This window comes from Colletotrichum karsti (genome assembly GCF_011947395.1).
Source record: "Colletotrichum karsti strain CkLH20 chromosome Unknown Scaffold11, whole genome shotgun sequence".
Classification (NCBI taxonomy): domain Eukaryota; kingdom Fungi; phylum Ascomycota; class Sordariomycetes; order Glomerellales; family Glomerellaceae; genus Colletotrichum; species Colletotrichum karsti.
This window is the reverse complement of record NW_024065911.1, coordinates 896,789-923,496: the sequence shown is the minus strand read 5'-3', so window position 1 is coordinate 923,496 and position 26,708 is coordinate 896,789. Positions and strand designations below refer to the sequence as shown.

Sequence of the window (26,708 nt, the reverse complement as noted above, 5' to 3'; positions counted from 1 at the left end):
AATGAACGGACGTAAAGCCGATCCAGCCGCCGGGAATGTCGTATCCGCCGCTCTTTATCCCTCCCTTCGAAAAAAGACCGTCTTCAATTCCCTAATTCTGCGCGCCCAGTTGCGGCAGAACTGCATTGTCTGCTGCTTCATTGGATTTCTGAGACTCACGAGCCAAATTTTCTTTTGTTTTGTCTAGCCACTCTCATGAAGCCGAAATTCGTGGAAGCCTTTCATAGGCTTGAGTAACGGTTGTGACCTGGGTAAAGCCAAAATGCCAAAAGTCGGATTACTCCTTCCTCTACTTAGCATCGAGATATGGGTCTGTACTACTAGAAATGCCCTCTCGATGCAACGCGCACGTTTCCTTCGTTCCCCACGAACGTATAGAGGCACTTGCGATGGAACCAGGGAACCTTCTGTCCGACCTTTTGGCAATCATTCATGCACCATTGTTTTCTCAATGTCTTACACACCATGGAATCTGGCAAGGGGACCGAACGAGATGTCCGCCCGGCAATGGGGGCATAGTTTGCCAATAGGGAGTCGGGTGTGGCATGAACGGCACATCGTATGGCCTGAGAAAGAGCATCAGTATCAGAAAAGACCCGGTGGTAGAAGTCTTGGTCGACTACTTACCGCAGCTGAAGATCAGCACTCGGTTGCTGTCCTCGCAGATGGGGCACTCGTTTCTCTCGGGCGGGTAGCAGAGAATCACGCTCTGATCCCGATCGCAGCAGCGTCCAGACTTACGTATGTGGGTTTCGCACGCCATCTGTCGGGTCAAATATGTGTTAGTGGGCATTCCAAATGCTGGATGCGGGGTGGCTCACGTGGTGGCATTCGGTGAAATAATATTTCTTGGAAACATCATTTCCGCAATTGCAGTTTCGGGTTCTGGGCATGTAAGACGCATTTGGTCGCTCAATAAAACGTGTGAGCCACAGGCGCAACTTTTCGTGGATTTTTATGCCTTCTTGAATCCATGGTGTCTGAAGACCTTGTTCCAAAGTGGACAGGGATTGCGTGATGCTCATGATCGAGGAGAAGTAGACATCCTCAGAGTTCTGATCTCCGGTCCGGGATGGCTGGCCCAGAGGCGCAGCAGCTTGCTCCGCCGGAGGCTGAGAAGCCCCGAGAACAGCCGGAGCGCGATCTTCGACCCCAAGTCGATCACGGGAAGATTGAACATCAACGGCTTGAGGGCCTGCCGATCGGAGGGCGGGGCCGGGCGGGGCCGGAGGCGGGCTTGGAGAAGGAAGTGAGAATCGAACTCGGCCAATCCGCCGAGTAGTTGTGCTTGACATGGGTTCGGGCCGCCTGGCGTGTCTCTCGCAACAGACAAGAGGAGAATTTCGCCAGCCAACTATCTCAATCTCGTCATTTTCATCAACGATGTCTTCGTTGTGGGCCTGTGGTTGAGGAGGGCGATTGTGTGAGCGTGGATGGAAAGGATGCTGATCACCGTTGCGCATCCACTGCAGGACGCGTTCTTCGGTCGACGTGTTTCCACGCGGAACGCTTCTGTTTGGAAACTGAGTCCGAGTATGATTGAAGGTAAGAGATTCTGAGAACTGTCCTGCCGCCTCAGGCCGGTGACTGGGGCCAGCCAGTGACTCGTCATGGGCGTGGTCGAGGCGCTGCCTCTTGTGGCGACGTGATTGCTCTTGAATGCCGTCATCATCATCAACAGGGAAGGAACGCCTCAACTGACGTTGGTCGATGGAACGCCGGGTGCGGTCTGGCGACATCTGAGACGAGGAAATATTCGGACGTCCGTTGGGTTCGTTGTCAACAAGCTGAGAAAGTCGGGACAGCGCTCGTTGTGGATGAAGTTGGGAAAGTCTTGGACACTCATCCCGGTTGACTTGGCGGTTGCCTGCCTGATCTAGAGGCGTTGTAGGGTCGTTCGCATCCCTAGAATCAAGCAGGCTGTACCTGTGGGAGTTGCTGGGTGGGTTCATGATTGTTCCACTTTGAAGAGCCTTTGTTGTGGACAATGGCTAGGGGAGGAGTCGCTATTGCAGAGAAGGTTGAGGAAGGGGAAGGTTAGATGGTCGCGGTTGTTACTCTTGAAGAAGCCGGTCTTGTTGTTGAGAAGAAGTCCAAAGGACGTGGTTTCAGACCGTCGATTGTCAAGTACCTTCCAGGTTAGTGAAGGGACGGGGTGGCGCAATCGGAAGGCGCGCAGCTCACTGCCAGGCGGTCTCTGGATTTCAAAAAATAAGGTAGGTCCAATCGGCGATCATCAGCTCTCAGATTGCTGGCAACTGGAGCAATGGTGGTAAACTGTTTTTCTTTAACTGCTGCTCTTTCCAGTGGATTCCTTCCTCAGTTGGGAAGGTGCGAAGTGAAGAAAGGTGAGGTGTTGCAATTGCAGATGCAGATGCAGATGCGGGGGCCCGTCGAGGTTTGGTTTGAGGTTTGAGGTCAGAAAGTCAACCTCCGCTACGCAAAGTAGCCTGAGCGGCTCGCTATGAGACGTCTTGTCACTCCAGAAGGTTGCAGACCCCGATGGATTGATAACATTGCCTGTGCACAACGGTAGGCGTGAGATGCAAATGAAAGATGTGGCTGTTTGAATGAATCCTTCTTCTGCTCATGTTGTTTGTATGTTGAGCAAAGTTTCCCGGCGAGGGTCCCGGCGCAACAGTGGCACCACCCCGCATATTTTGAGGTTGAATGAAGAATCATGTGATATTCCAGTATTGCGACAATCGGACATACTCCCAGCTCAAGAATGGCATGCTTTCATGGATGTTTACGTTGTGATCATATTTCATTACAGAACTCCTCAAACATTCTTACTGGCTTGCAAAATCCTACTTCATTACGTCTCGTGTAAATCTCATCGGGTAGTGCCCCAGTGTCGGTGTCCAATTAGCCGCATTGCGTTACTTCTCTCGGGCTACTTTCTTCGGACACCGAAGAAGGTCGAGAACATCCGGTCCTTCTGACCAGGAGTAAACTCATTCGTACTGTCGATGAGATTAGTTGATAAAACAAAAAAGCATAGGGACGAGAGTCATGTCCATACCAGGCATCGTCGGTGTAGCCCATGTAGTTGTGAATTGGGTCCAGACCGGGCTGATCCGGGCAAGAGTCGGAGTCAGCCGGGCACCCGTATACCTGGGTCCTCTGAGCCGGAGTATCCGCCACGAAGTCGCCGGGCTCAGAACAACCGCCGGCGAACGTGTGGTTCAGGCCAAACCAGTGTCCACTCTCGTGCACCGCAAGATGGCCGAGGTTCCAAGATTCGAAAGCGCCTTGATCGGCCGTAAATCCCGGCATTGTCATCGCGCTCAACTGGCAGGAGTCCTTGTAAAAGGTCATTTCGTCCGTCTCCGCGAGAGGAGTTGGCCATTGGCAGTATCCTGTAGCTCCAGGAGAGTAAGACGAGAAGAAGTACAGGTTTAATGCGTCATAACCCCCCTTGCGCGTGGCTTTGAGGTACGCATTGTACTCCTCCTCGTGATACACCCATCCCTTCTCTGGGCCCTCGTTGATCAGGAATGCTGATCCTGCAAGATTATCAACGGTTCGCTCGGTGGAGTTGAGGACAAGGTTGATGTTATATCTCGCGAATGCCTCATGGAGAACTTCCCACTGAGCGTTGACGATTTCGTCAGTGATAAGGTCGGCCTCCGCTTCGGTGCTGGCGAGATGGAAGTTGACGTCCACGGTGAAGTTGCTGGGGAGATTCTGGCGACGGACAGCCTCCGCTGTGTATTGAACGGCCGGGTCTTGAATGGCACCGTCATCGGAAACAAGGCATCCCGGGCGGGCTACCGTCTGCTCCGTGGGAGCAATAACGGCGGCGCTAGCAAGGCCCAGAGATGCCAATCCGAGAGTGAAACCCTTCATGTTGGCAGCAAGATTATCGGCTTCGCGAAGAATTGACGATGGGATGAAGACGCGTCGAACATCGTCAACGACATGGCTTGATCGACCTCTTATCAATGACAAGTTTCCCCGTGTTTTTTCTTGGCCGGAGGTAATCTACGGACACAAGTCGTATCCACTTTCTTCGTATTCATGCCTCTTCCCATTTATCACGCTTGGCGATTGGCTCATTTCAACGGTTGATGCGACTGATTTGGAGTTGCCATGGCCGTGATCCCTGTCGGCACTTTCGGCAGCGGCAGCTAAGAGACAATATGACCGGCACCCAAGGCGTTAATCACCTCCCATTGCGGAGTGAAAGAGTGACCTTCCCGAATCAGCGCGCGCTTGACCGGATAAGACTTCGCTTTCGCGATGACACGATATCTTGCATTGTTTAGAAGACACCTCAAACTGAATACTGGTGGAATGCAATGAACCGAGAAACGGTAGTGAGTGAGTGGATTCAGAACTATGACGTCGATCCATCATACAAGATGTTGAATCGAGCCCATCGATATTATGAGACGACCGACGACGACAACGAGGGCGACGAGGACGACGACGACGACGTCGATAGGAATGCTCAACACCGCGCGAAAGAACCAAAGTAGCTCTACATCCAGCACATCCTCAATTCCTTCCTGCCCGCATTGTACCAGAAGCCATCCGCGACACCAGGAGGCATTCTGAACAGCCAGCGTGGTATCCGTGCCGGGGTCAATTTACAGTGGGTAAATGAACTTGAGATTCTGGCGATCGGTGAGGTCAAGGTCCTCATTATGGACGCGGATGACCTCGTCGCCGGTATCGAGGATTTCGTTCTCGACCGAGCTAGCATCGGAATCAAGCAGATTCTGTCGACGTGTGTTCTCACGAACAAGATACCAGCGAATGATGAGACACATGGCCGGAGAGATGAACCAGAATGCAGTCATGAAAGCCCAAGGGAGTGTATACCTGGGCTTATACTTGGGTTGCCAGAACCTGCGAGATTCATATTGTCAGCATGTTACTCTTGAGTCGCGGAATTGACGGGCAGCGAGCTCGGTAGACTCACTCTGGAGAAACCATATTGGCAACTGATGCAGCAACGACGCAGGTTGACATGACAGTGAGCTTCTTTGTGTACCCAGTAGTTGCTGTTCCCGCCCATGAAAGACCAAGGAGATAAGACGGCTTGAATGTAGAAATCTGGGTGCCGACGACAAGAGCAATTTTGTTAGACCATGGAGAAGCAAGCTAGAGAACAGTTAGTCATGAACACCCAAAGGACTGGATGGTGTGAAGAGCACTGACCTCAATGATTCCGCCAACAAAGCAGGGGATATAAGATATAGCGCATGTATACCCAGTTCCCAGTCTAGTGCCGTAGAGCATCGCTGCTGAGACGAGGATGAGAAATGAGCCGATGAGGGGCTTGGCGATGTTGAAGAGGGCACTCTCAGCGGCAGTGAAGCCGAAGCCGACAATGATGAGTGGCAGCTGCTGAGAGGTGTTGTTCGGAAGTTCGTTAAAGAACATGTGGAAACTGGAAGACTGTCAATATCATGAACGTCGCTGAAGAACATCCGGATGGGGCCATGGGACCTACATGAAAAGCCAACTCTTGGGATCCGTAAAGGCCTCGCGAACCTGCGACCACTTCCATGACGAGTTCTTGATACCGGACTGGGAGTCGCGAATGGATTTGATGGTATGCACCTTCTCTTCGGTCGAAAGCCACTTTGCCTCAATGGGCGAGTTCGGCAGGAAGAAGATGAGAGGCACGACCATGATGAAGGTAAGGACGACGCAAATTATATGAAGCCACTTCCATGAAGACAACCCCCCTACAAGAAGGTGGTCATTGTCGAGAAGAATCAACTTGTAGGCCACCATGGTGAGAAGCACATTGGCCAGGCTGCCCGAAGCCCACCATAGAAGCTGAACCCATGGGCTCTTCTTGGGAGGAAAGAAGGCCTGGTGTAGGATGGTCGTGCTCGGTACGATCTGCGACTCGGTCTGTTACGAGAAGGTGTTATCGAGATTGCCAGATTATGAACGGGAACTTGGAATCCAATGTTAGAAGCGAGACTCGTACGCACCATGCCTAGGATAAATCTTAAACCGATCATTTGGCTTCCGGTCTTGGCAAGCGGATGCATACCAAGCAAGAGAGCCCAGAGAAGGAGCGAACCGCATATGAATTGCTTCTGCCCAGTCCTCTGAGAGAGCCAGGCACCTGGCCACAGCGCAATCAAGTAGCCGGTGTAGAAAACGACGAAGAGGTCGTTGTACTGCTTCTTGGTCATGTCGACGTCCTTGAATATCCCCATGGTACTGGCTTGAGACAGAGTTGACTTATCCAAGTGGATGAGAAAAGCGATCCACCAGGTCTGTCCGAGGAGAAACCAGAAGTTCTTGCGAACAAGCTTTCCCTCCATCTCTGGCGTAAAGTCCTGGACCTTGTCCTTGTTGAGGTTATAGAAGAGCGTCGTGTCGTCGACTTCGGCCTGACTGATGGCATGACCCTGTCTCGTAGGCTCATCTGGGCCATCGGTCTTCACAGCTGATGAATCTGCATCTTTGCCTGTGAAGACTGCCTTTTCGTCGACATGATCAGGCTCTCGGCCCACGCCAGCCGCCATTTTGAGGTTCAAAGGACGGAAAAAATAAAGGATCTCGGACAAAAAGGCTGATCAAAAAGATTCTGAACTTAGCAGTGCGGGTGTAATGGGAAGGAGAGAGTGAAGAGTCTGCAGCGCCAGCTTTTATATCGCATATGGCTGGTCTGAACAAACGGTACTCGTAATCTATCAGGATTAATAGGTCTGTATTCATTCCCTCGGTTTCCTGCTGGTCTCTTGCTCCTTCCCTCAATACTAAAGTCCATATCCGCAAAGGTAATCGGACATCGAGCCCAATGTAGCAAGTAAGAGGCTCAATGGAGAACCAACAAGACGTGCTCGAATGAGACCCACGCTTTCCGTGTCATTTGAATCTCTTTATTTTGACGTCCTGACAGCCTGTTGGACGACCCCTGAGCTTCCACATTCCGACGATGGTGGCCATCAAGGTTGCTGGCGTGTCATGCAAGACGCGCGGATCACTGCCAATATCCCAGTCGCTTACTCCGATGGAACATGCTCACTGCCGTACCTGGCAAACTTCGGCGCACGTTGGCACGGGAAACTAGGCGTTCTTGGCTACGGACCGAAGCGGCGCGGCGTTCTTGGAAATCTCTTGTTTTCTTGGCGGCTCCATGAGCGAAGTTGGGCGATAGCTGGGCCCCTGGAGCCCGCGGGATTTCCGACAAGCACAATCATGTATCGCGCGTAAGGTGCGGTCTACCAAAGCTCTTTCCAATCAGGATGAATCGTGATGATGGATTGATAAATGAGAAAAATCACTCAATTCTGGGTTGACTCATGAGAGACTACTAGGTGCTGTGCACTAAACAGACTAGAGAGCTGAACAATATCGGACTGGACTTCCGGCGCTAGCATCAAGCTTCCCTCGCTCCTCCGATGTTTCTCGGACCCTTGGGTCCCTCCTCAAGTCCGTTGCCCCTGCGAGCGTTCTCTCTCCAACGCCAGTGAGGACGCATGAATGAGTTGCTCTCATCACCGTTTTCCAAGATGTCTGCGGCATGCTACGAAAGATTAGCCAAGTTTGCAGTTTGTGACTCGAAAAAAGCCTACTTCACCAAGAACAGGGAGAAACTTTGCCCCGTGCCCACTGCCGCCAGTGCAAACGAACACTGAGTTGGTGTATTTTGGCACATAGTCGATCTAGAAAGCACTGAAGTCAGATACACGCAACACATGGCAAATGAACTGAAATGAGTTACTACATGTACTTACTACAAAAGAGTTGTCGAGCGAGTCTGTGTACCAACACATCTTCGTGGTGTAAAACTCCTTCCCGTCAAAGTCCGGCAGGAAGGTGGAAACAAACGGCTTGATTGCCTCCCTGGCTCGGTCTGGAACATGGCGGGAGTCAGCTGGCGACAAGGGTACAGACCACTCGCCGTCTTGCGTGAACCCAGCCTCGGGAGGGGCAGGTTGGAAGTTGGTGAACTACGAAGAGGGGTTTGGTTAGGGTATTGTGATCAGAAGGAGTAAGTTGAAGGACTCGTCGGCAGCCTACCTTTACACCCCGGTATCCAATCTTGATGAGACCATCCGAGGTTCGAGGGAATACGTAAATGCTACCAATGTCTTTTCCGTCTGGCGTTCGTGCTGCACTTTTCCAGGTAATTACCGGGAAGCGCTCAGGCGAGTACTTGTCCCACAGCAGCGAATCATCTCTGCTAATCTTGAAGGTCACCACGCTTCCAGCAGAAGACTCCAAGTGATACGAGAGCTCGGGGAGGAGCTGCGTTGAGAACGATCCCGCTGCAAAGCTGATCAGTCACTTTTCATTCCAGGAAGAGGGCACAGGGTAATATTGAAGAGCGCAATATTACCGGCGATGACCACAACATCGGCTGCGTGGAGAACTCCATCTTTGGTTTTCAACCCAGCAGCCTTCTTCGCAGATGAACCGGGAACGTTCTCCTCGAGAAGGCTATCAAAAGCTCCCTTCTCTGGGCCAAAGTGAAATCTGACACCTTGGCGGTGAGCCATCTTGTAAAAGTAGGCACAAGCGTCGCTGCATTTAGTAAAGCCAGCCGTGGAGTCCAGAACGGCCTCAAATGTCTCAACTGGTGATGAGTCTGGGATGGCGAAATCAAGCAGCTTTGCGTCCCAACCTCGCTCTGATGCACGCTTGCGATCGTTTGAATCACTTTTGACAAACTGAGTGTCTCTCAGCCCGTCTCGCTCAAAGTTCTTCAGAGTCTCACGCTCTAGTTCATCGAGCTCTGCGGTGGGCTGAACGCGGAGCATGCCGCATCCGCTGAAAAGTTCCGATTGATCCTTCTCACTCTCTTCTCGGTGGCGCTGCTGGTTGATCTTCTCCCAAGCAGCACGGCTTTCCAGCGCCAACCGTTGGTAGTGAATCTTCTTCCCGTAGGACGCCCGAAACTGCCATTGCATTGGCGAATTAACGGATGTCATCAATCATTGCCGGGGGGGAGGACCTACAATCTTGTTATGATCCACGGACGCAGCTTGGGTGCTGTAATGGTAATCGGGGGAGTATCCCGACTCGTCATACTGGTGTCGATCGAAGACGTCGATCTGGTACTTCGCTAGGGGTTTCATGAGTCTCAATTTCACCTTCTATTTCCGGCCGAAACCCACGGTTCTTGCTGAGAGCGACAGCTAGAGAAAGCCCAAAAATGCCCGCTGCTCCAAGTGTTCAAGTCAGTCAATGGAATACACTTGACGTACACCCTCAACGTACCGCCAACGATAGCAATCGACTTTGATTCCGACATATTGCTACTTGTGCAATTGATGTGGCAGTTTTGATGGTGTTTGAGATAACGTATGCAGTACAGTAACAATGGGGGTATTGAACTGGCGCGTTCAGAGGCGGGGGAAGAGCACTTTATTAGTCAGTCGCTTCCTCCGAAGTCGCTGATGCTTCTCTGTGTGGAAACATGACTTATCTCCCAAGGTCTGCAACAATGAGCGGGGATTGATCATGCCATTAATCCTCAGACGACGATTGCATATCACTTGCCCAATGAGGCCACGACTCTTGAAGGATTCAGCCGCGGAATGCGAGCAGCCAAACAGTGAAATATTGACTTGTCTGGCGCGGATCCAATGAGCGAAGACCACCGCAATAAACTGGGAGGTAGTCAATCTCTTGTTCGACGAGAAGTCGCAATCTTCAACGCAATATCAAGATTCGGTGTGTCTCAATCTTTCATATAACAGCTTAAAGCTCAAACATGAGTCTATTACTATCCAGGCTGCCGTGTCGTTACTCTGATTGAAAGTCTGTAGGCTATTCATTACTGATCCATTGGCCCATCCACTGCTCGTTCAACTTCTTCGCCTCATTCACCATGCCCAACTCAAGAAGAAGTTGCACAGAACCTCTAACAGAAGAGTAGAGCGAAGAGCTAATCCAAGCGTGAGTCGGAGCCGTGTGTTCGCCGATGAAAATCGTGTTGTGCTCAGTGCGATGGTAAGATGGAATGTACAGCTTGTGCTGTTCAACGTCCGGTCGACACCAAGAAGTGGCTGTGTGCTCATCTTCGAGCCAGCAGAGACGCGTGTAGTCGCCAGTGTAAAGATCCCTCGCTTGTTCACCGTGCAAGCTGGCGATCGCATCAAGAACCAAGCCGACATGCTCCTCTTCCGTGAAGCTGACGAAGCGATCGCTCCAATCTCCGCCCCGGTAGTGTGTAATGAGACCGGGTCGCGACTCGTTCAGCCCATAGACTGGGTAGTACAAAGCCCCTACGGCCTTGTCCTCCGGCTTAGAGTATCCGCCAAATATCGGGCGCTCGCCCTTCTCCCAGAACCTCTCAGAAAACAGCAAAGAGACCTTGCAAGCAGACTTGAACCGAAGACCAGCCTCGCTGATGGCCCGGCCAAGGACGGATGAGAACTCCGGCAGATCCATGAAGCGGGTCATGGTGAACGGGACAGCCATGATAGTGTAGTCGTAGTCCTTGGACTCAAAAGTTCTGTTCTTGGCACTAGGGTACCACGACAGACGCGTACGGGCGTGACCAGCATCGTCTTGAACAGGTTCCAACTTGCGGATCTTGCGGTTAAGCACCAGTCGATCGGACACATGAGGGATGAACGCGTCCGAGATGCGGTTGAAGCCCTTGTCGACACACTTCCACTCGGTTTCGCCAAGAGTACCATCCGAACCGTCGAGCGCGAGGTTTGAGTTGTGCACCATCTCATCCCAGATAACATCGTAGTCGGTTGAGGTCCAGATGGCATCGGTGACGTTCTCGTCCGCGCCTAGGTGGTTGCGGATGTAGGATTGCTCGCTCCAGTCGTCATAGCCCAGGTCCATGACCTGTTTGTGGGCACGCCAGACGTCGGCTTGAATTTCCCGGAGAAGTGTTTCGTTCTTCAGGATCCTGTTGAGCTCTTTCTTGGTGTCGTTGTATTCCGCCGAGGTCATGACAGGAGGAGTACCAAGGCTCGGATCCGCAGCAATCTCGGCGCGAGTGGGAACCCTGCCGTCCGGATGCCTTCCGGTGCCCAAAGCAAGGAGTTCGTTTGGGTGATGCTGAATCCATGGGATGAAATCGATCTTGTACTTGGGGTCATTGTTGTTCATCTCATTGAGAAGCTCGGCCAACTGAAACGTCATCCGGTGGTCGGTATACTCGTGAGTCGAGTTGTCGCTGTTGTAGGTGACCTTGTACGGGAGTCTCATCGGACCCATCTCCGCGAATTCCTCCGTGTCTCCAACGAAGATGGTCCGGAATCTGCCACCTACACGTTCGCTGGCCTCGATGATCTCCCAGTTGTGGACGCCGACGCTGTCCAGCATCAGGCCAGTGGCGAGGCCAGAGACGCCGCCTCCCACGATAGCAATCGAGACATTGGAGGTTTTACGGGAGGTGGAGTTCCCGGCAATGTCTGCAACTTGCTGGAACCAAGCACCATTGGAGTCAAAGTCCTGAAGGAGAGGGTTGCTCGCCCAGCTAGCTCTCTTATCGTGGGTGGTTGTCGGAGGAGTGGCTCTAGCGAGCACTGACGGACAAAGAGACGCCAAGAGGAGGGCAGAGCCCCAGCGACAGTTGAAAGACTTTGATAACATATTGTCTCAAAGCCAAGATAGTCTTGACTTCCTTGGCTGCGTTTGTATGAGCTTGTCTACCAAAGGTGCAGATGATCCTAGGGAAAATGCCCTCGCACCATTTCTTGATATATAAATCAGCTTGAAGTCATCCCTAGTACTCCGAAATCGCCCAGCCTCCACAACGCAGTTACCCCTACCGCTGGGACTGATCGCAATTCCATCATGCCTAGTGCCGAACCTTGATAGACTCAGTCGATTCTTTTCAGGTTTTGATATTCGGAATATCCCATGAGAGCGCATGTAGCACAAGACGATTTGCGGGATAATGCTCAAGGTGTGTGGGCGAGTCTTGCTCGAGATGATAATCTCACAAATGAGAACCTTGCGGTATGTGGGAGCATGAGGTCGAAGTCGATAGCGTCATCTCGAAATGGAACCTGATTGCAGTAGCGTGAGCAAGTTCTGGATTATGCCCCTTCGCCATTGGAACGCAGCAATCATGCAGCATATCGCGTCTCCATTTCCAAAGGATTTCTGAGGTGTTGATCAACTCGAGATAGTTGTTTGCTCCGATGGCCATCCGGGTTCCATCGGTGCTTTGTTGATCGCGAAACCATCAAGGTCTGTAAGTGCAGGGGTCTTCGGATGCTCCGCAGAATGCGACTTCACAACCTGGAATGTTACTTTGCTATAATCATAGAATGAGAAAGAAGATCACGTAGCATCAGCATGTGGGGGGTAAGTAATTGATGCTGCTGTTCCGACTTCGGGCTGACTTGGCTGTAGCCTGTAGGACTACCAATGCAACAACTCGGAGAATTTTCATCGGGGATCGATGATGGTAAATAATGTTAGAAGGCTCAGACTTCATTACATTTTAGCGAAGATTCCATGTGTTGGCTGCTGTATCTCCCTAACACTGCCTGAATTCAAGTGCAAGTTTCTCGATTTTTCTCGTCATTATCATTGCGATGAAGGCCATCCTCCAGACGCTGATTATGGCGCTCCATCTTTGGCAAGCAAATGCGCAGGTTCCAGAACCAGCAGGTGTCACTGCCTCATTGAACAGCATTCGTTACTTTGTTCCATCACAATCCGTGGGTCGAATCCCAAAGAACGCCTTCAACCTCGCAGACGGCCTTGGCTTGTTTCCAATCACCGTAATCAACACGGATTACTCGACTTTGGACGACCAGACTCTACAAAACGCCATCACAAACTTCTCTGCGTCTGACGATGTCTTCCAGCTTGGCTTTTCCCAGGGTATGTCACCTGTTCTTCCATTTCTCAGGTTGTATGCAAAGAGCCATAAAGTAACGGCTGTCCGTACATCATAAACTTACTCCCCGCCCCAGCTTTGTATGTTCAACCTGCCACCGAAAGCTCAAGAGACCTCCGTCAAAACGTCTCTCACACTGGCAATTTCGCGGTCTTTGTGAGCCAGCCAAATCTCTCGAACAGCACTGCTATCCCCAATGGTCCATACTTTGTTTCATCCGCAGGCACTGTGCATCGTGCGTACCGACTTTACTCTGATATATCCGGGGCCTTCACCGAGAGTACCATTGAGAACCAAGATGGCTCGCATTATTCAGTATCTACAATGATTGATCAGTCCGTGGCAGTAGCTGTTCCCTCGCGGCTCTATTACGAAAAGTCTGCCGACAAGCCGTTGGCCGGTGTCCGTATTGGGGTGAAAGACATTTTCAATGTTCGAGGACTGAAGACTTCAAACGGCAACAGGGCATGGTATGATCTATACCCAGCTGCAAATGAGACTGCACTTGCCGTACAAAACTTGCTCGACGCTGGTGCCGTTCTTGTTGGGAAGATGAAGACTAGCCAATTTGCAAATGGCGAGAGTGCTACCGCAGACTGGGTTGATTACAATGCTCCATTCAATCCTCGAGGAGATGGATATCAGGATCCTTCTTCCTCGTCAGCTGGGTCAGCTGCTGGCGAAGGTTTGTTCCCGTGTTTCATCACACCACGCGTTACGTTTTCTAACTGTTGTTCTTGATCAATAGCTGCTTATGGATGGCTCGACATCACTCTCGGATCGGACACCGGCGGAAGCATTAGATCTCCAAGTCAAGTTCAAGGAGTATTTGGGAACCGGCCAAGTAAGCGAATGTTTTGAAGTACAAGATTTTGCGATACTTACTCCAGAAGGTCATGGACTTGTCTCGTTGGACAACGTAATGCCACTTGCACCGGAATTTGACACCGCCGGTCTATTCGCCCGTGATCCGAAGCTTTGGGCCGAGGCAGCTGCAGTACTATACGGACCAAACATTACCATGATGTCTTCCTATCCGTCGAAGCTTCTCACGATCGGGTTTCCAGACGAAGTCAGCTCAGACTTCGATGATGTACTGCATCACTTTCTGTCCAATCTCACAGTGTTCCTCTCCGCCACCGTCACCCCCTTCAATCTCACAAAGTCCTGGGACAGGATGAATCCTGAACAGCCGAACCTGCTGTCATTTATCAACAACACTTACGAAGTGCTGTCGGCCCAAGAGCAGGCGAGACTTGTCAGAGATCCTTTCTATGCCGACTATGCTGCAGTGAACGACGGTCGACTACCTCACGTCAACCCTGCCCCATTGCAACGTTGGGCTCTCGGTGATAACTCTGCTTCGACGATTGAGGAGGGTGTCGCAAACAAGACACGTTTCATGGATTGGTTCAACAGCAAAGTTCTCTTTCGGGACTCGAGGACTTGCTCAGACAGCTTGCTCGTCTACGTTCCGAGAACTCCTACCTCGACCTTACGAGACAAATACATTAGCGGGCCTCAGACCCCAAAGTCGTTTTCGACCAGCCGGATTTCCGTCATTTCAGAAACGCCTGACATGGTTGTGCCTATTGGACAAGTGGCATACCAGTCAACGATCACGAATCATACGGAGTATCTACCCGTCAGCGTTGACTTTATGGCTGCCAAGGGCTGTGATGGCATGCTGTTTTCCCTCATCAATGACTTGCTCGATGTTGGAATCATCAAGATCAGTCAACCAGGCAGAAGTCTTGTAAATGGTGGAAATATCCTGTTATAGTCTTCGAACAACTGAGCTTGTAGACTTGGGTTGGTAGCTATTGAACATGTTTCTGGTACTCTATGCATAAAGGACTCGTAATCCATGGTTGATCAAATCGAGAGACAACCGGGACTTCTCAGGGCACGAGGGCCCTAAACTCGGGGAGGCCTTACTGGCTCTCAAACCACGGCGCTCCCACTGTGCTTGCCACGTCGGTGCTTAGAAGACGATGGATCTGAATCCCGGGATGGTAGTTGTTCCACCACAGGCAGCTGAGGCCGTCTTCGTTGGTACACGTAGTGTCGGGTGCGCCATATGCCTCCGGGTCCGCGAGTGCAGCCTCATAAGACTTTGAGGGTCTCACAAGCCAAGCGCGAATATCTGGATGGGACTTCTTGAAGTCATCAAAGTTTGTCTCCATGATAGTGTTGTATAGTTTGACAGCGGCTGCGACCTTGGCGTTGCTTTCAGGACCCTTTTCCAGCATCAGAGGCGTGGATTCTTGAGCTATAGGATGTCATCAGCATAACTCGAAATGACAAGTCTTGAACAAAAGCGGACGGGAAAGGCTTACGAGCGCATGTCAGGATAACAAAATTGCGAGCACCGGCGTCATACAGGCGCTGAACCTGCTCAAAGTACCGCGTCGAAACCTTTGGGTACAAAGACGCGGTATCATTCCTGTCGTAGGATTGTCCAACATCGTTGTTGGCAATCCAAACTCCGACGAGAACATCGTCCCAAGACCACGGACTCATTCCGTTTACATACGCCCTGTAGAAAGTATCTACTTGGTCTACGAACGTGTCGACACCAGATGTATACGTAGGAATGAGCGTGTTGTCCGTGGTAGCGCCGCCAACAGCAAGATTGTATGCTAGGATGGTGGTTTTGTTGAACTCTGTGACATCAAATCCTAGCCAGTTGAGGCCTCCAGTCGTCGTATCTCCAGGGAGCGCGGGGTTGCCAATTGGATTTGCGGTAGACGGAGCGGTGCCGTTGACAGAGAACCCTGTTTGTGTTGTTGAGCTCCCGCTATTGCTTGTTAGTCACGGGTACATCTCAGGTTCAGTATAAAGTATTGTGGAAGTCTAACAAGGTTACGACATATTTTATGCCACTTGGGTTTCTTGACAGTTCAGGCAAGGGGGACGAGTCTGCGATCACTGCTAGGAGTGATGCAGTCAGAATGGAAAGAGACGGCGTCCGCATTTTGAACCACGGATATGCAGATCTGATGAGGAAACAAAACCACAAACGGGGTAGAGTGAGACCGGACAATGACGCCGGTGCACTCCCACCCTTGCCCTCACCGGAATCAGTCAAGCCTTTATATTCACAGCAGCTGGCTCTCCGTGATCATTTTCCGTTCCCGTCGTCGAGCACCACGCAGACAATATTTGCCTCAATACCAGCCAGGAAGGCACTAGATACGTCCTGGATCCCATGTCCGATGTTCACTCCACAGTGCCTAGGCGAAATGTCGTGAGCGTCTCCGCAGTTCGTTGACCCCATGCTATTGCATCGTTTCCGACCCCTTGTTGCAACCGCTGTTTCCTAGGTGTTCATTGGTAAATGAGTATGAACAATCGCGGGGTAGCAATGCCCTTTCCCGGGTATGAAGTTCAGAACGGGGTCCTAGAAACCGAGACAATGTCCACGGCACGTATCTGCAGTGCCGAGACTCCGGGGTTGGCCAATGACAGCCATTGACTACCACTCATTCGGCAGAGATCTTTCCTGTCGGTATACCATCAGATCGACGCTGACATACCTACGTGACCACTTGTGGAAATAATTGCACGCGGAACGTGATTCTCCTTACTCAAAGTCAATGGTTGCGAGATGCACGGATGTCGGTGTCTAAAAGTGAATGCCGAAGATGGAAAATGGTTGTTGCCAGAAGAATGCACATCACGAGATTTCATATTTGGGGTAATTGGGGTTTGCGGGGCCCAAATTTGATTCCCGGACAAACAGAGATTTTATTGGGAATCCGACATGTGCACTACTCAGTCGTAACTAATGAATATCGGACTCGTGATCACTTTGCCCCCAGTGTACTCTCTTCCCACGAAGTAAACTGCCCGCTCATCCTTCCCACGAGATTCATGGCCCACCGTGAATGTGCCCTCAACTTTCCGAGGTAGCGAGACGTCCACCAGGCTCTCGATAGAAACGAACAGGTCGGCACCGCCGGGGATATCCTCTCGTACCCCGCCCTCTTGAATCGCGTCCTGTCCAGTCGCAACTACATTGAACCGAGGTTGCGCCTTGTGGGGGTTGCCCTTGAGGGCGTCACCGACTTTGACGTACCCGCCCAGATGTCCAGACACGGTAATCGAGGACGGCAGATTGGACATCTCAGTGAGCAAAATATCAACTCCGTCGAAGTCTCCGCTCGTTCGGGTCTCAAAGACAACTTGCGTCTCTGATACCACCTTGATTTCCTCTTCGGCATTGTCCAACACTCCTCCGAATGGCCGAATTTGTGAGACCGCGGCGCCTTCTATGAGAATTGAGCCCTGCCATACTGCCTCGCGGTATCGATCGTACACGCGAGCGCCTCCCCATTTCACACGAATTTTCCGGGGCGATTTTTGTGATGTCTGCTGTGATGCTTCTTCTTGGAGATCGCGGTGGAAGATCCGTCCGCTTGCATCCCAAGCCTCGATGGAGGAGAAGCCTTCGTGACCGAAGAAATTGTACCTCAAGTCAACTGACTCACTTCTTTTCACGGAAATGTCGTCTCCTTGGAGATTGCCGCTGCCTGTGCTGACAATTCCTACCAGTCGTTCTCCAGTCGTCGCAAAGGTTCGTCTGGCCCGAAGAGCTTTGGCAACATCTCCGCGTTCGAGATTCCCGGCCAGGACGCCTGTGAGTCCACCCTTGGTACCGAACACGGCAGTTCCCGGGACGCCACCTCCGCAACGGCCCCGGTGCTCGTCCGAGTTGGCCGAGACGCCGAGCTTCCAGCCCCGCTTAACGGCATCGCGAAGTAACCACTCGAAAAGACCCCACGCACTGCCAATCTCGAGCAGACGTTCAAGCTGCGGGTGGTGCCACGCAAGATTGCACCTCCGACCGCCAACATGAGGAATAAGAAGGTGACTTTCGGGTGAATGGGCGTAGGTGGCGTAAACTTCGTCCAAAGGCCAAGCACCTGGCACCAGCTCCGCTGGGCCGTCCTCATTCCACTCAAAGCTGCGTGCTACGTTGCCGTTCTTGTCGAAAGGAAACTCAGGTTGCGTGATGTCTGGGTTGTCAAGGAAAACAACGTTGTGATCGCCCCCAGCAGCAGAATTGCCACACCATTCTGTCCCAGGGAAGACAACAAACTCGCCAGGCTTGTTGACTTGCTTGATTATTCCGAGCGTCTGGTCCCAACGCTGCTTGGTAATGTTGAAGTCATTTGCCGTGTAACCGACAACATCGAGACCGGCGATTTGCTTGGCATATGAGAAGTTGTAAGTTGTTGAATTGGTGCCCACTGTGTCGTCGGAGTGGACGTGGAGATCGGCGTAAAGCGGTCGAGGCACGGGCACGGAGGCATCGACGGAAACGTAGTCTTTTGTCTGGACCACGACAGACCTTTCCCGGTCAAGAACAGTTACCGAGACTTCATAGTCGCCGACTTTTTCGATAGTGGTGGTGGTATTGGCGACTGTCCAACCCTTGTCTGAAAAGGGCAATGACTTTTCCCAGATAGGCTCTCTTGAGTTGTGTTCGGTAGTGAGCACTTCGGCTATGAGATTGTCGACATCGGCTGTGGCGTTACCCCATGCATCCTCGGTATGAATATGAACTGGAAACAGCAAACCAGGCCTGACAACTCGTGGCGTTGTAGTTTTTACCTTGGCGATCGGTCCAGGCAGAATGGGAATTGCGATATCTGGCTTAATCGGTGAAAATCTCGACGTGCCAACGGGGTCGATATACCACCTCATCAAGAATTTGTCCTCGACGAAGGTTTGCACTCGTGTGCCCCGTGAACCCCACCGTCTGTCCCCAATGCGGACTACGATCTTATCCCCTGGGTTCATGTATCCATCCACGATGTCGATGATGACTGCCTTCTGGAACGGTCTCTCATGACCCTTTTGGTCGAAGCGGACAGCTAGTGATTGAACTGTCGCGGCTGTTTGTCCTTCGTGGAGGGGACCAGGTGTGTACTCGGCTGAGACGTAGTTGTCCTGCTTAGGGTCTGACGTTTGAAAGAGCGCCCAGTCGGAGTAAAACTTGAATGTTCCCTTAATCCAAGCTCCATCGGCCAGGCCACTGGCGCCGACGGTATAATCGATGATGAGTTCAGTCCATTGACCGGCAGTGAGTTTCGTCGTGTTGCACTTGAGCTGCCCCAGAAATGGCAGGCTTTTGGTGTGCTGGTACAGTCCTTTGGGAGCAAAATAATGGCCTGCGAGGCTCTCGAGTTCGTTATCGGATAGAGTCTTCATAATGGCGACTGAAGTACTTTGATTGTAACTTCAAACTTCAGCAAACCACAGTCAAATGTGAGAAACACAAATGTCAAAAGCGATGCAGCAACGATTTTCCTGAAGATCCTTTATCGCGGCGTGGAGCTCGAAGCCGGTCCCGAAATAATCGGGGCTTGTCGGAGCTTCTCCGACAACGACGCATTTGGTGGGGTCTCTGGATGATCAAATCGTCCAGCAATATGGCGTGATCAGAAGGAATTCCCGCTCCAAAACGTCACTTGTAGCTCAACAACGTATGAATATCGCACCGATGCAGGCGCCCTTTGGGAATTTTGATGACCCAGAATGAAAATATTCCTTTCGCATGATTGATATTACTGAGAACTGCGCAGGAGGACAATCGCTTATGGCTGATCTCTAAATCATCTCGGGTAGAAATTATACAGCAGCAAGTGTTCACAATTTTCACTCTTAGCATGAAATTGATGTTCATTTTGCGGGCCTACCATGTTCTTGGAGACATATCCTCCCACGTGTTCACGCGCAAAGATCTAGCATGGGCTCCGGAAACCCAAAGCCTCATCAATGTCTGTTATGGTTCTCTTACCCCACACATGAAGCACGCAATCTTCAAACCAGGTATTTTGCGGGTGACAGATTCCTGCTAGCATGGTTGCAGGATTCGATAGCAACATAATCAACTGGTCGGCACTGATAGGGAATACTGTCGTACCCGAGAGTTCGGATCTTCCCCGTAGGTCCAGTATGGTGTGCTTGAGTCCACTATGGTCGTCATATTAGCCTGTGGACGAAAGACGTTGCGTTTCGGGCCGGGCAACTCGTCATGGTTGTGGATTAAGTCAATTTTGGCTAGATTTAGCTGTGGTGAAGCTCAATAATCAAACTCTTCTGGATGGTTTTGTTCCTCGAGTCTTCGAAGACAATCGATTCATTACAATCTCGGCACTATGGGTGCAGCAAGTATCACGCCGCTTGAACTTTCATCATACGCCAATGAACTTGATAATGAGGCGAAAACGGCCCGATCCCCGGTCGACTGGAGTGAAGATGAGGAGAGGAAGGCGAAATGGAAGTAAGTATCAACAGCTGAATCGCTTGCAATAACCGTCTAACATGACACGAATCACAGGTTGGATCTGATCATTATGCCGCTTCTGACCCTCGGCTTCTTTTGTTTACGTGCGTACGAGCGAAATCAACCGACATGACGACCCCCTGACCAAACCGAACAGAGCTCGATCGAGGCAACATCGCAAATGCCATCACCGATACCTTCATGGAGGACGTGGGAATTTCTCAATTCCAGTTCAACGTTGGGCAACAATTGCTTTCTCTCGGAATTGTTCTCTTCGAAATTCCGTCAAACATGATACTTTACCGTGTTGGCCCCGGCAAGTGGCTGACGCTGCAGCTATTTTTCTTCGGCCTTGTCAGTACTTTCCAGGCCTTTCAGACCAATTACGCCAGTTATCTTGTGACACGGTTTCTCCTCGGGGTCAGCGAATCGGGATACATACCCGGTGGGCTCTGGACCTTGTCGACATGGTACACACGTAAAGAGACAGCGAAGAGGGTCATGATATTCTTCTTCGGTAACCAGCTAGGCCAGGCTTCGGCCAAGCTGATTGCATACGGAATTCTGCACATGAAAGGGGTTGCGGGATACCCTGGCTGGTTTTGGCTGTTCATCATCATGGGCAGCTTCACGCTTGCAAGCGGAGTTGTCCTCGGCTTCTGCCTTCCTGACGCATTTCATAACCCTCATAGCTGGTTTCTTCCGCGTTTCAATATCTTCACCGAACGGGAGCTTCATATCTTGCAGAAGCGTGTCATGCTAGATGACCCCAACAAGAAGAAAACGAAGCAACACATTGGCATGGCGGCTTTCAAAAAAGCTGTAAGTTTACAACGGCTAGTTGGTTCATAAAACTTACTTCTTGTGACTGACCTTCCTACTCTCAGTTTTCCAACTGGCGGGTTTGGATACACATCTTTATCACTCTCGGCAACAATGGTCCGTTCAGGGGCTTCGACACTTATGGCCCGACCATTATTAGAAGTTTCGGCTTTCCCTCCCTTACGAGTAATGCCCTCGCTGCTGTGGGATTGTTTCTTCAAGTCCCTGTCTCGTTTGGTTTTAGTTACGTTTCTGATCGCTTGTGAGTCAACCGTGTTACTATCTGCTCAAGCTCGAGGTTAACGACTTTGTCAGTAATAAGCGTGGCGAGACGACGATTCTTGCCATAGGCATGCATATGTTCGGTTACATTCTCAACCGCATCTTCACCGAAATCAACAAGCGAGGTGTAAGGTATTTCGGTGTCGTATGGACGCAGACCTTTGCCTCGTTTCCGCATCCTCTGAACATCACTTGGATGTCTTTGACCTGCACCGATCCCGAGGAGAGGTCCTTGGCAATGGCGATGTAAGTTGGTTGAATCTCCTATTGCCACAATCTCTGACGCCGACTTTCAGGATCATTATGAGTGCAAACATTGCAGCGATCTATGGCGCGCAATTGTTCCAGGCAGACGACAAGCCTCTTTACCGCAGAGCATTCGATTCAAATATTGGTATCCTCGCTTTTGCATTGGTACTTGCATGCATCAGATACGGCCATGAAGTTTATCAAAGAAGGAAGTCTTCGCCAAATGCATGATTGGAAATAACGTCTCAGAGATCAAGATCACGCTTATTGGGCGGAGCTGAATATAAAGTGCAGTATTCAACAATATTGATAATTAGCCTAGAAGTTTTGATGCACGAGAAGAGAGTCGATCTTCGTTCATGGTCTAAGTCCTATTTGAAAGCAGCGGGTCCCTCCCCGTCGAAGAAGACCTCATCGAGGACACTCAACATAACCTTCATTCCCTCCCACTGTTCAGTGACGCTGCCCCGGATCTGCTCAGGTGGCAAGACAAACCCAAAGTCTCCAGTGTCTCTGAGCTCAATAAGATAAGACCAGTCCGCTTCCCCAATCGCATAAGCGTAGTCAAAGCTACCGCCAGTCGTGGGATACAAGGTTGCACAACTTGGCCCGTAGGTGAACGTAACGCCCTCCACCTCCCGAATTGCGTCGGATGCTAGTTGCGCAAGCTTGATATGTTGTCCAAGCGTGTCGATGTAGTATGTGCAGTTGTACCCAACAGGAGCGAGAAAGTATTGGCTGTAGCTATGCCAGTCGATGTAGAGCTTCAAGCCACTGGTGTCTCGAAGGGTGTCCACCAGCTTGTGCAGCCCTTTCATCTCTGGAGTATCGGCAGGCTCGACACCTTTATACGTCTGCGAGCATGGATCGGTCGACGCTCCTAGAGGATTTGCATCCCACTTGTATGGCCAATTGCGGTTGATGTCCCGGCCATAGCAGGTCGAGTTGGTAGAGCTTGGGGCTGGTTGGCGGTTCTTTCGCCATAATCTTTCGGTCGTTTGGGTGTAAACGAAGCCGTCCTTTCAACAAGTTAGACTACGAACGCTCTCAATACTGGAATAGCTTTCATCGTACCGGGTTGACAAATGGGAATACCCAAAAGTCGTAAGTGTCGACGAATGCAGTGGTGACGTTGTCGACGCCATACCCCTGAATAAGTTGAAGTGTAAGGTACTCAACCACCTAGACATCGCATCTTAGTGCAAATTCCTAGAGTCATGCTATCTCGGCAATAACTCACGGGTGCCACGATCCACTCCCTCGCGTGTACTGTTCCATGCCAAAGAACAGCTGGCTTGCCTGGTCCGTCGGCGCCCCAGAAGTGAATGCCAAAGATATCTCTTCCTTCGTATGAGGTTCCCGATGAAACAATCTCCGAGTTATTAGGGAAAGCTTCGTGAAGTGCCTCCAGGTATGCCTTGTGATCTTCGTAGGGATGATAGCTGTCATACCAACTGAGGTCGTCGTATTGTCGCTTCCAAATCGAGCCTCCAGACGACTCTGCGGCTATCGATTCGCCCAAATTAGAGTGCATGACATGGTAGTCGAGCCCGAGGTCCCGGAACTTGTCGACCTGGTCCGGAGAGATGGCTATATCGATGTGCTTGTTCACCACCGTGTTCCACTCGTCATAGACGATCGACGACAGTTTTCCCTGCACGGCGGCGAGTCTAGGACCAGTTTTCACACGAAGAACCTGGTACCCTTCATACGAGAGTGGACTACTGGCGGAAGCCAGTGACCCCAAGAAACTGATAAGTGCGAGAAACTTCATCTCAAGAACAAACGTAGAAGAGACTGAGTGGTTGCTGAGATCCGAATGGTTGCCGTTCAAAGACAGCGCAACGCCATATTTAACTATTTTCCCTACCTGATCCAGTACTACCGGGCAACAATGCAGATCATTTCGGCGTCATCGGAGAACCAGCAAACTTTCGATATCATAGCCCCAAATCGACCCCTCAATTCTTGGAGAACGTTGCAACGAGCCTTCTTGGGCACATTCGCGCCTTCCAAATGTACTCTAGAAAGGACTTGGCGGACTTGGCATATCTTATCGTCCGATTGCACTCGCCAATGTTTGCTTTCTCCATGATCGGAGTTCATGGCTCGGACGACATTGATTACTTGGCTGCATACCAGAGGCATTGGGCTCCTGCAAGTCTAACCTACACCTACTGCATGTTGCCGAGACACTCGCCTATGAACCTGATGGAAAGTCTGGAAATTGGTCATCAGGGCTAATGACGCAGTCTCGTACGCGTGCTACGCCATCGTTGTGACGGGGCTTCTAGCAACTTCATGTTGTCCACATAGTCATACCCGTGCAGCATCGATGGGCATTTCAAACAGTAGCCTGGGTTCAAACGCATAAAACACTCCATTAGTCTTGTTGAGCGACATATTGTCTATCTTCCTAGCTGAATGTTCAATGATTATCTATTACTTTGAAGCACAAGAAGGGCTTCTCATGTACCAACCAGCCTCAGTTGATGTACCAAGTGATGCTTCATCTTAAGCTGGTGATCCAATTTCTTGAATCAACTTCTGCACCCAGCCCATGATTCTTTGCAAGTTCTATGTCAGCCAAGTTTCTTCTTTAAGCATTTTAAGACACGCTCTGTCCTGAAATGTTCGAGAAGCAACAATGCGGCAGGGCATAGCCACATGCACAGTAATCAGAAGACACAAGCAGTCCTTGTTGGTTGATTCTTGAAAGAACGGTTCAGTGTTTCTTTGACCGCACACTGACTATGCAACTGGAATCAGACTGATTTGTAAAGATAGAAGAGCCGCGAAGTTTGGCGAAGCCATCGGAGATGCAATCGAGTGCTGCATATAAAAGTATTTCAGCACCGTCAAGTGGTCCTTCCAAGTATCAAGTGGGTCTTCAGATTTGCGTACGCACAGCCACAAGCCTTTTGTGCGGATTGAACTTCCAATCTTCTATCTCTCACCGACAAAATGCCTTCGGCAGAGCCTCTCGCAACACCAAGCAAAGATGAGGTCACTCATCAAGCAATCTTGGAGAAGGAGGCTGAGATCGTGGCCCAGATGGCTTTTCTGAACCTGGATCAACACAATCAGCATCGTGACGAGATCCAGTCAAGTCCGCTTCTTACAGTCCCTCTCATCGAGACGTCTCCCCCATCGCAATTCGGTCTCATCGGAGCAAGTCTTTCAGATGGCACACCCACGGCAGAGTCTCGACTTTTTCACAACGTGGCATGCCCTTCTAGCGTATTCATCTGCGGCAGCCAGGGCTCCGGCAAAAGCAACACTCTCGCGTGTTTGCTGGAGAACTGCCTCATCCCAAGCAACCTCGGCGACTTGCCCCTGCCCCTGACGGGTATCGTCTTTCACTACGACAGCTTCGTCTCCGACTCTGGCGGGCTGCCGTGCGAAGCTGCTTACATTGCGTCTCACGAGAAAGTGTCGGTTCGGGTGCTGTGCGCCCCGACAAACATTCGCACGGTCAAGGTATGTAAGTCGTATCATCTGGCCTGCATCAGCTCTAACAGCCCATCAGATTATTTACGGCGGAATTCCTAATGTCGTGATCGAGCCTCTGAAACTGAGTGACAAGGACCTCAACACCAAACGCATGAACGACCTCATGGCCGTCGGAGTCGGAGACGGTGGAGTGCCGCTGTATGTTCATGTCGTCAACCGCATCTTGAGGGACATGCGAATGCACCAGCAAGAATATGACACGGGCTTCAGCTACACGATCTTCAAGAGGCACCTTGATAATGCAGACCTGACTCCGGCCCAGCGAGGTCCGTTGTCCCAACGCCTCGACACCCTCGAAAGCTTCATGGTGAAAGAGAACGAGAAGTCCATCGACTGGAAGCCAAAGGTACGCTACTTATATCACTCGGTTTCAAGATCCACCAGGCTAACTCTGCTCTTTTCCAGGCTGGCCAACTCACGGTGGTCGACCTCTCTTGCCCATGCGTGACCGCAGAGCTCGCCTGCTCGCTGTTCAACATCTGCCTCTCGCTCTTCCTGGAAGAGAAGTCTACCATCGGAAGAGTTGTGGCTGTCGACGAAGCTCACAAGTACATGAGACAGTCGGCCGAGAGCCAGGCTCTCACGAACTCTTTACTGGAGACCATTCGGCTTCAGCGTCACCTCGGCGTTCGCGTGGTCATCTCGACTCAGGAACCCACTGTCTCTACTCAACTCCTGGACCTCTGCTCGATGACGGTGGTTCACCGCTTCACCTCACCTGACTGGTTGCGCACTCTGCGAAACCACCTGGCCGGAATCTCGTCGATGTCGGTGACCGTGGCGGAAGGCGAGGAAATGAGTCAACCAGTCAGCCCGATCACCATCGGGGGAGGCAAAGACCCTATTCTGGAGCTCTTTGCCATGATTGTGTCGCTCCATACGGGTCAGGCTCTTGTGTTTGCACCGAGCGCGGTCCTCGGGCTGCAGGAGGGCGCGAATGGTAAGCAGGCAGTACTTCAGCGGCTAGCTCATCGTGCCCTTCGCGTCAAGATCAGATCTCGCTTGACGAAGGACGGAGGAAGAACAGTGATGGCTTGAGAGGAATTGATGCGGTGATCTCCCTGTCAACACTAACAGAACTTCGCTGTGCAGAGATCTAAGGCTCCAGGCATCTGATGATGTGTGAGTAGCCGGGTATTTTTAGTAGCTGGCATGATCTCAGGTGTGGGTAGCAATGGCAAAAGAAATGTTGCACTGCAGATACAATATCTCATTCAATTTGATCGGAGATGCGTAGTTTCTCTAAAATAGAGTCAAGTTTGTGGCGCAACACGTCAGTTTCACCGCCAGTGAGATAAGTAAGTGAGATGGATGATATGGCGGTGAGTGAGGTGTGGCGATGGCGGAAACGAGTCATTTTGCAACCAGTGGCAAGCTCTCAGAATTCGCCAGCGGCTCGGCACAAGTGGAGCCGAAAATGCCAGTGTCTTAAATCGCGGAACGGCTGTGGCCTGGACCGGGGCGCCGCCGGCTTTTTGCGACAGATTGTTTCAGTCAAAGAAATCAAAAGATGACAAACAAAGCAGCCAATCCAATAGCCAATACTCAGTGGTGTCTATGACACGTGTTGATATCCCAGAATGCGTGTGAGGGCCGTGCTGAGAGGTTCCAGCTGGTTGGAGCAGAAACAAAGCATTCCATTGTGGCTTCTTATCTCATTTTTGGCTTGCTTCCTGGGCTTACCGTCTGGTCAAGTGCAGTCTTTAGTTACCCCCTTTCCTGAAGTATCTGGGGCATTGACAT

At 51.2% G+C, this 26,708-nt stretch overlaps 9 protein-coding genes across 9 annotated transcripts; 3 read left to right on the top strand and 6 right to left on the bottom strand.

Annotated features, from left to right (window-relative positions):
• Nucleotides 1-2,896: 2,896 nt before the first annotated feature.
• On the bottom strand, nucleotides 2,897-3,852 carry CkaCkLH20_04387 (metalloprotease; the record flags this gene model as incomplete). The annotated part of the gene is made up of 2 exons (XM_038887106.1): nucleotides 2,897-2,966; nucleotides 3,026-3,852. The coding sequence occupies 2 exons, from the start codon at nucleotides 3,850-3,852 to the stop codon at nucleotides 2,897-2,899; spliced, it is 897 nt and encodes a 298-aa protein (XP_038747810.1).
• Nucleotides 3,853-4,595: 743 nt separating this feature from the next.
• On the bottom strand, nucleotides 4,596-6,500 carry CkaCkLH20_04386 (uncharacterized protein; the record flags this gene model as incomplete). The annotated part of the gene is made up of 5 exons (XM_038887105.1): nucleotides 4,596-4,857; nucleotides 4,931-5,112; nucleotides 5,170-5,401; nucleotides 5,465-5,874; nucleotides 5,958-6,500. The coding sequence occupies 5 exons, from the start codon at nucleotides 6,498-6,500 to the stop codon at nucleotides 4,596-4,598; spliced, it is 1,629 nt and encodes a 542-aa protein (XP_038747809.1).
• Nucleotides 6,501-7,357: 857 nt separating this feature from the next.
• Nucleotides 7,358-9,235, bottom strand: CkaCkLH20_04385 (putative FAD dependent oxidoreductase; the record flags this gene model as incomplete). The annotated part of the gene is made up of 8 exons (XM_038887104.1): nucleotides 7,358-7,504; nucleotides 7,554-7,643; nucleotides 7,716-7,931; nucleotides 8,002-8,249; nucleotides 8,321-8,879; nucleotides 8,940-9,046; nucleotides 9,099-9,143; nucleotides 9,202-9,235. 8 exons carry the CDS (start codon nucleotides 9,233-9,235, stop codon nucleotides 7,358-7,360), a joined length of 1,446 nt encoding a protein of 481 aa, XP_038747808.1.
• A 518-nt stretch (nucleotides 9,236-9,753) lies between these two features.
• On the bottom strand, nucleotides 9,754-11,541 carry CkaCkLH20_04384 (fusarubin cluster-oxidoreductase; the record flags this gene model as incomplete). Its single annotated transcript, XM_038887103.1, has 1 exon — nucleotides 9,754-11,541. One exon carries the CDS (start codon nucleotides 11,539-11,541, stop codon nucleotides 9,754-9,756), a length of 1,788 nt encoding a protein of 595 aa, XP_038747807.1.
• Nucleotides 11,542-12,494: 953 nt separating this feature from the next.
• CkaCkLH20_04383 (uncharacterized protein) lies at nucleotides 12,495-14,585 on the top strand (the record flags this gene model as incomplete). Its single annotated transcript, XM_038887102.1, has 4 exons — nucleotides 12,495-12,786; nucleotides 12,879-13,487; nucleotides 13,551-13,646; nucleotides 13,693-14,585. The coding sequence occupies 4 exons, from the start codon at nucleotides 12,495-12,497 to the stop codon at nucleotides 14,583-14,585; spliced, it is 1,890 nt and encodes a 629-aa protein (XP_038747806.1).
• A 151-nt stretch (nucleotides 14,586-14,736) lies between these two features.
• On the bottom strand, nucleotides 14,737-19,021 carry CkaCkLH20_04382 (uncharacterized protein; the record flags this gene model as incomplete). Its single annotated transcript, XM_038887101.1, has 3 exons — nucleotides 14,737-15,074; nucleotides 15,142-15,602; nucleotides 16,752-19,021. 3 exons carry the CDS (start codon nucleotides 19,019-19,021, stop codon nucleotides 14,737-14,739), a joined length of 3,069 nt encoding a protein of 1,022 aa, XP_038747805.1.
• Nucleotides 19,022-19,971: 950 nt separating this feature from the next.
• On the top strand, nucleotides 19,972-21,683 carry CkaCkLH20_04381 (alternative sulfate transporter; the record flags this gene model as incomplete). Its single annotated transcript, XM_038887100.1, has 6 exons — nucleotides 19,972-20,096; nucleotides 20,154-20,203; nucleotides 20,257-20,921; nucleotides 20,987-21,183; nucleotides 21,237-21,449; nucleotides 21,500-21,683. 6 exons carry the CDS (start codon nucleotides 19,972-19,974, stop codon nucleotides 21,681-21,683), a joined length of 1,434 nt encoding a protein of 477 aa, XP_038747804.1.
• Nucleotides 21,684-21,823: 140 nt separating this feature from the next.
• Nucleotides 21,824-23,226, bottom strand: CkaCkLH20_04380 (zinc carboxypeptidase; the record flags this gene model as incomplete). The annotated part of the gene is made up of 3 exons (XM_038887099.1): nucleotides 21,824-22,471; nucleotides 22,527-22,634; nucleotides 22,693-23,226. 3 exons carry the CDS (start codon nucleotides 23,224-23,226, stop codon nucleotides 21,824-21,826), a joined length of 1,290 nt encoding a protein of 429 aa, XP_038747803.1.
• Nucleotides 23,227-24,416: 1,190 nt separating this feature from the next.
• On the top strand, nucleotides 24,417-26,003 carry CkaCkLH20_04379 (uncharacterized protein; the record flags this gene model as incomplete). The annotated part of the gene is made up of 3 exons (XM_038887098.1): nucleotides 24,417-24,932; nucleotides 24,982-25,311; nucleotides 25,371-26,003. The coding sequence occupies 3 exons, from the start codon at nucleotides 24,417-24,419 to the stop codon at nucleotides 26,001-26,003; spliced, it is 1,479 nt and encodes a 492-aa protein (XP_038747802.1).
• Between the last annotated feature and the right edge of the window lie 705 nt (nucleotides 26,004-26,708).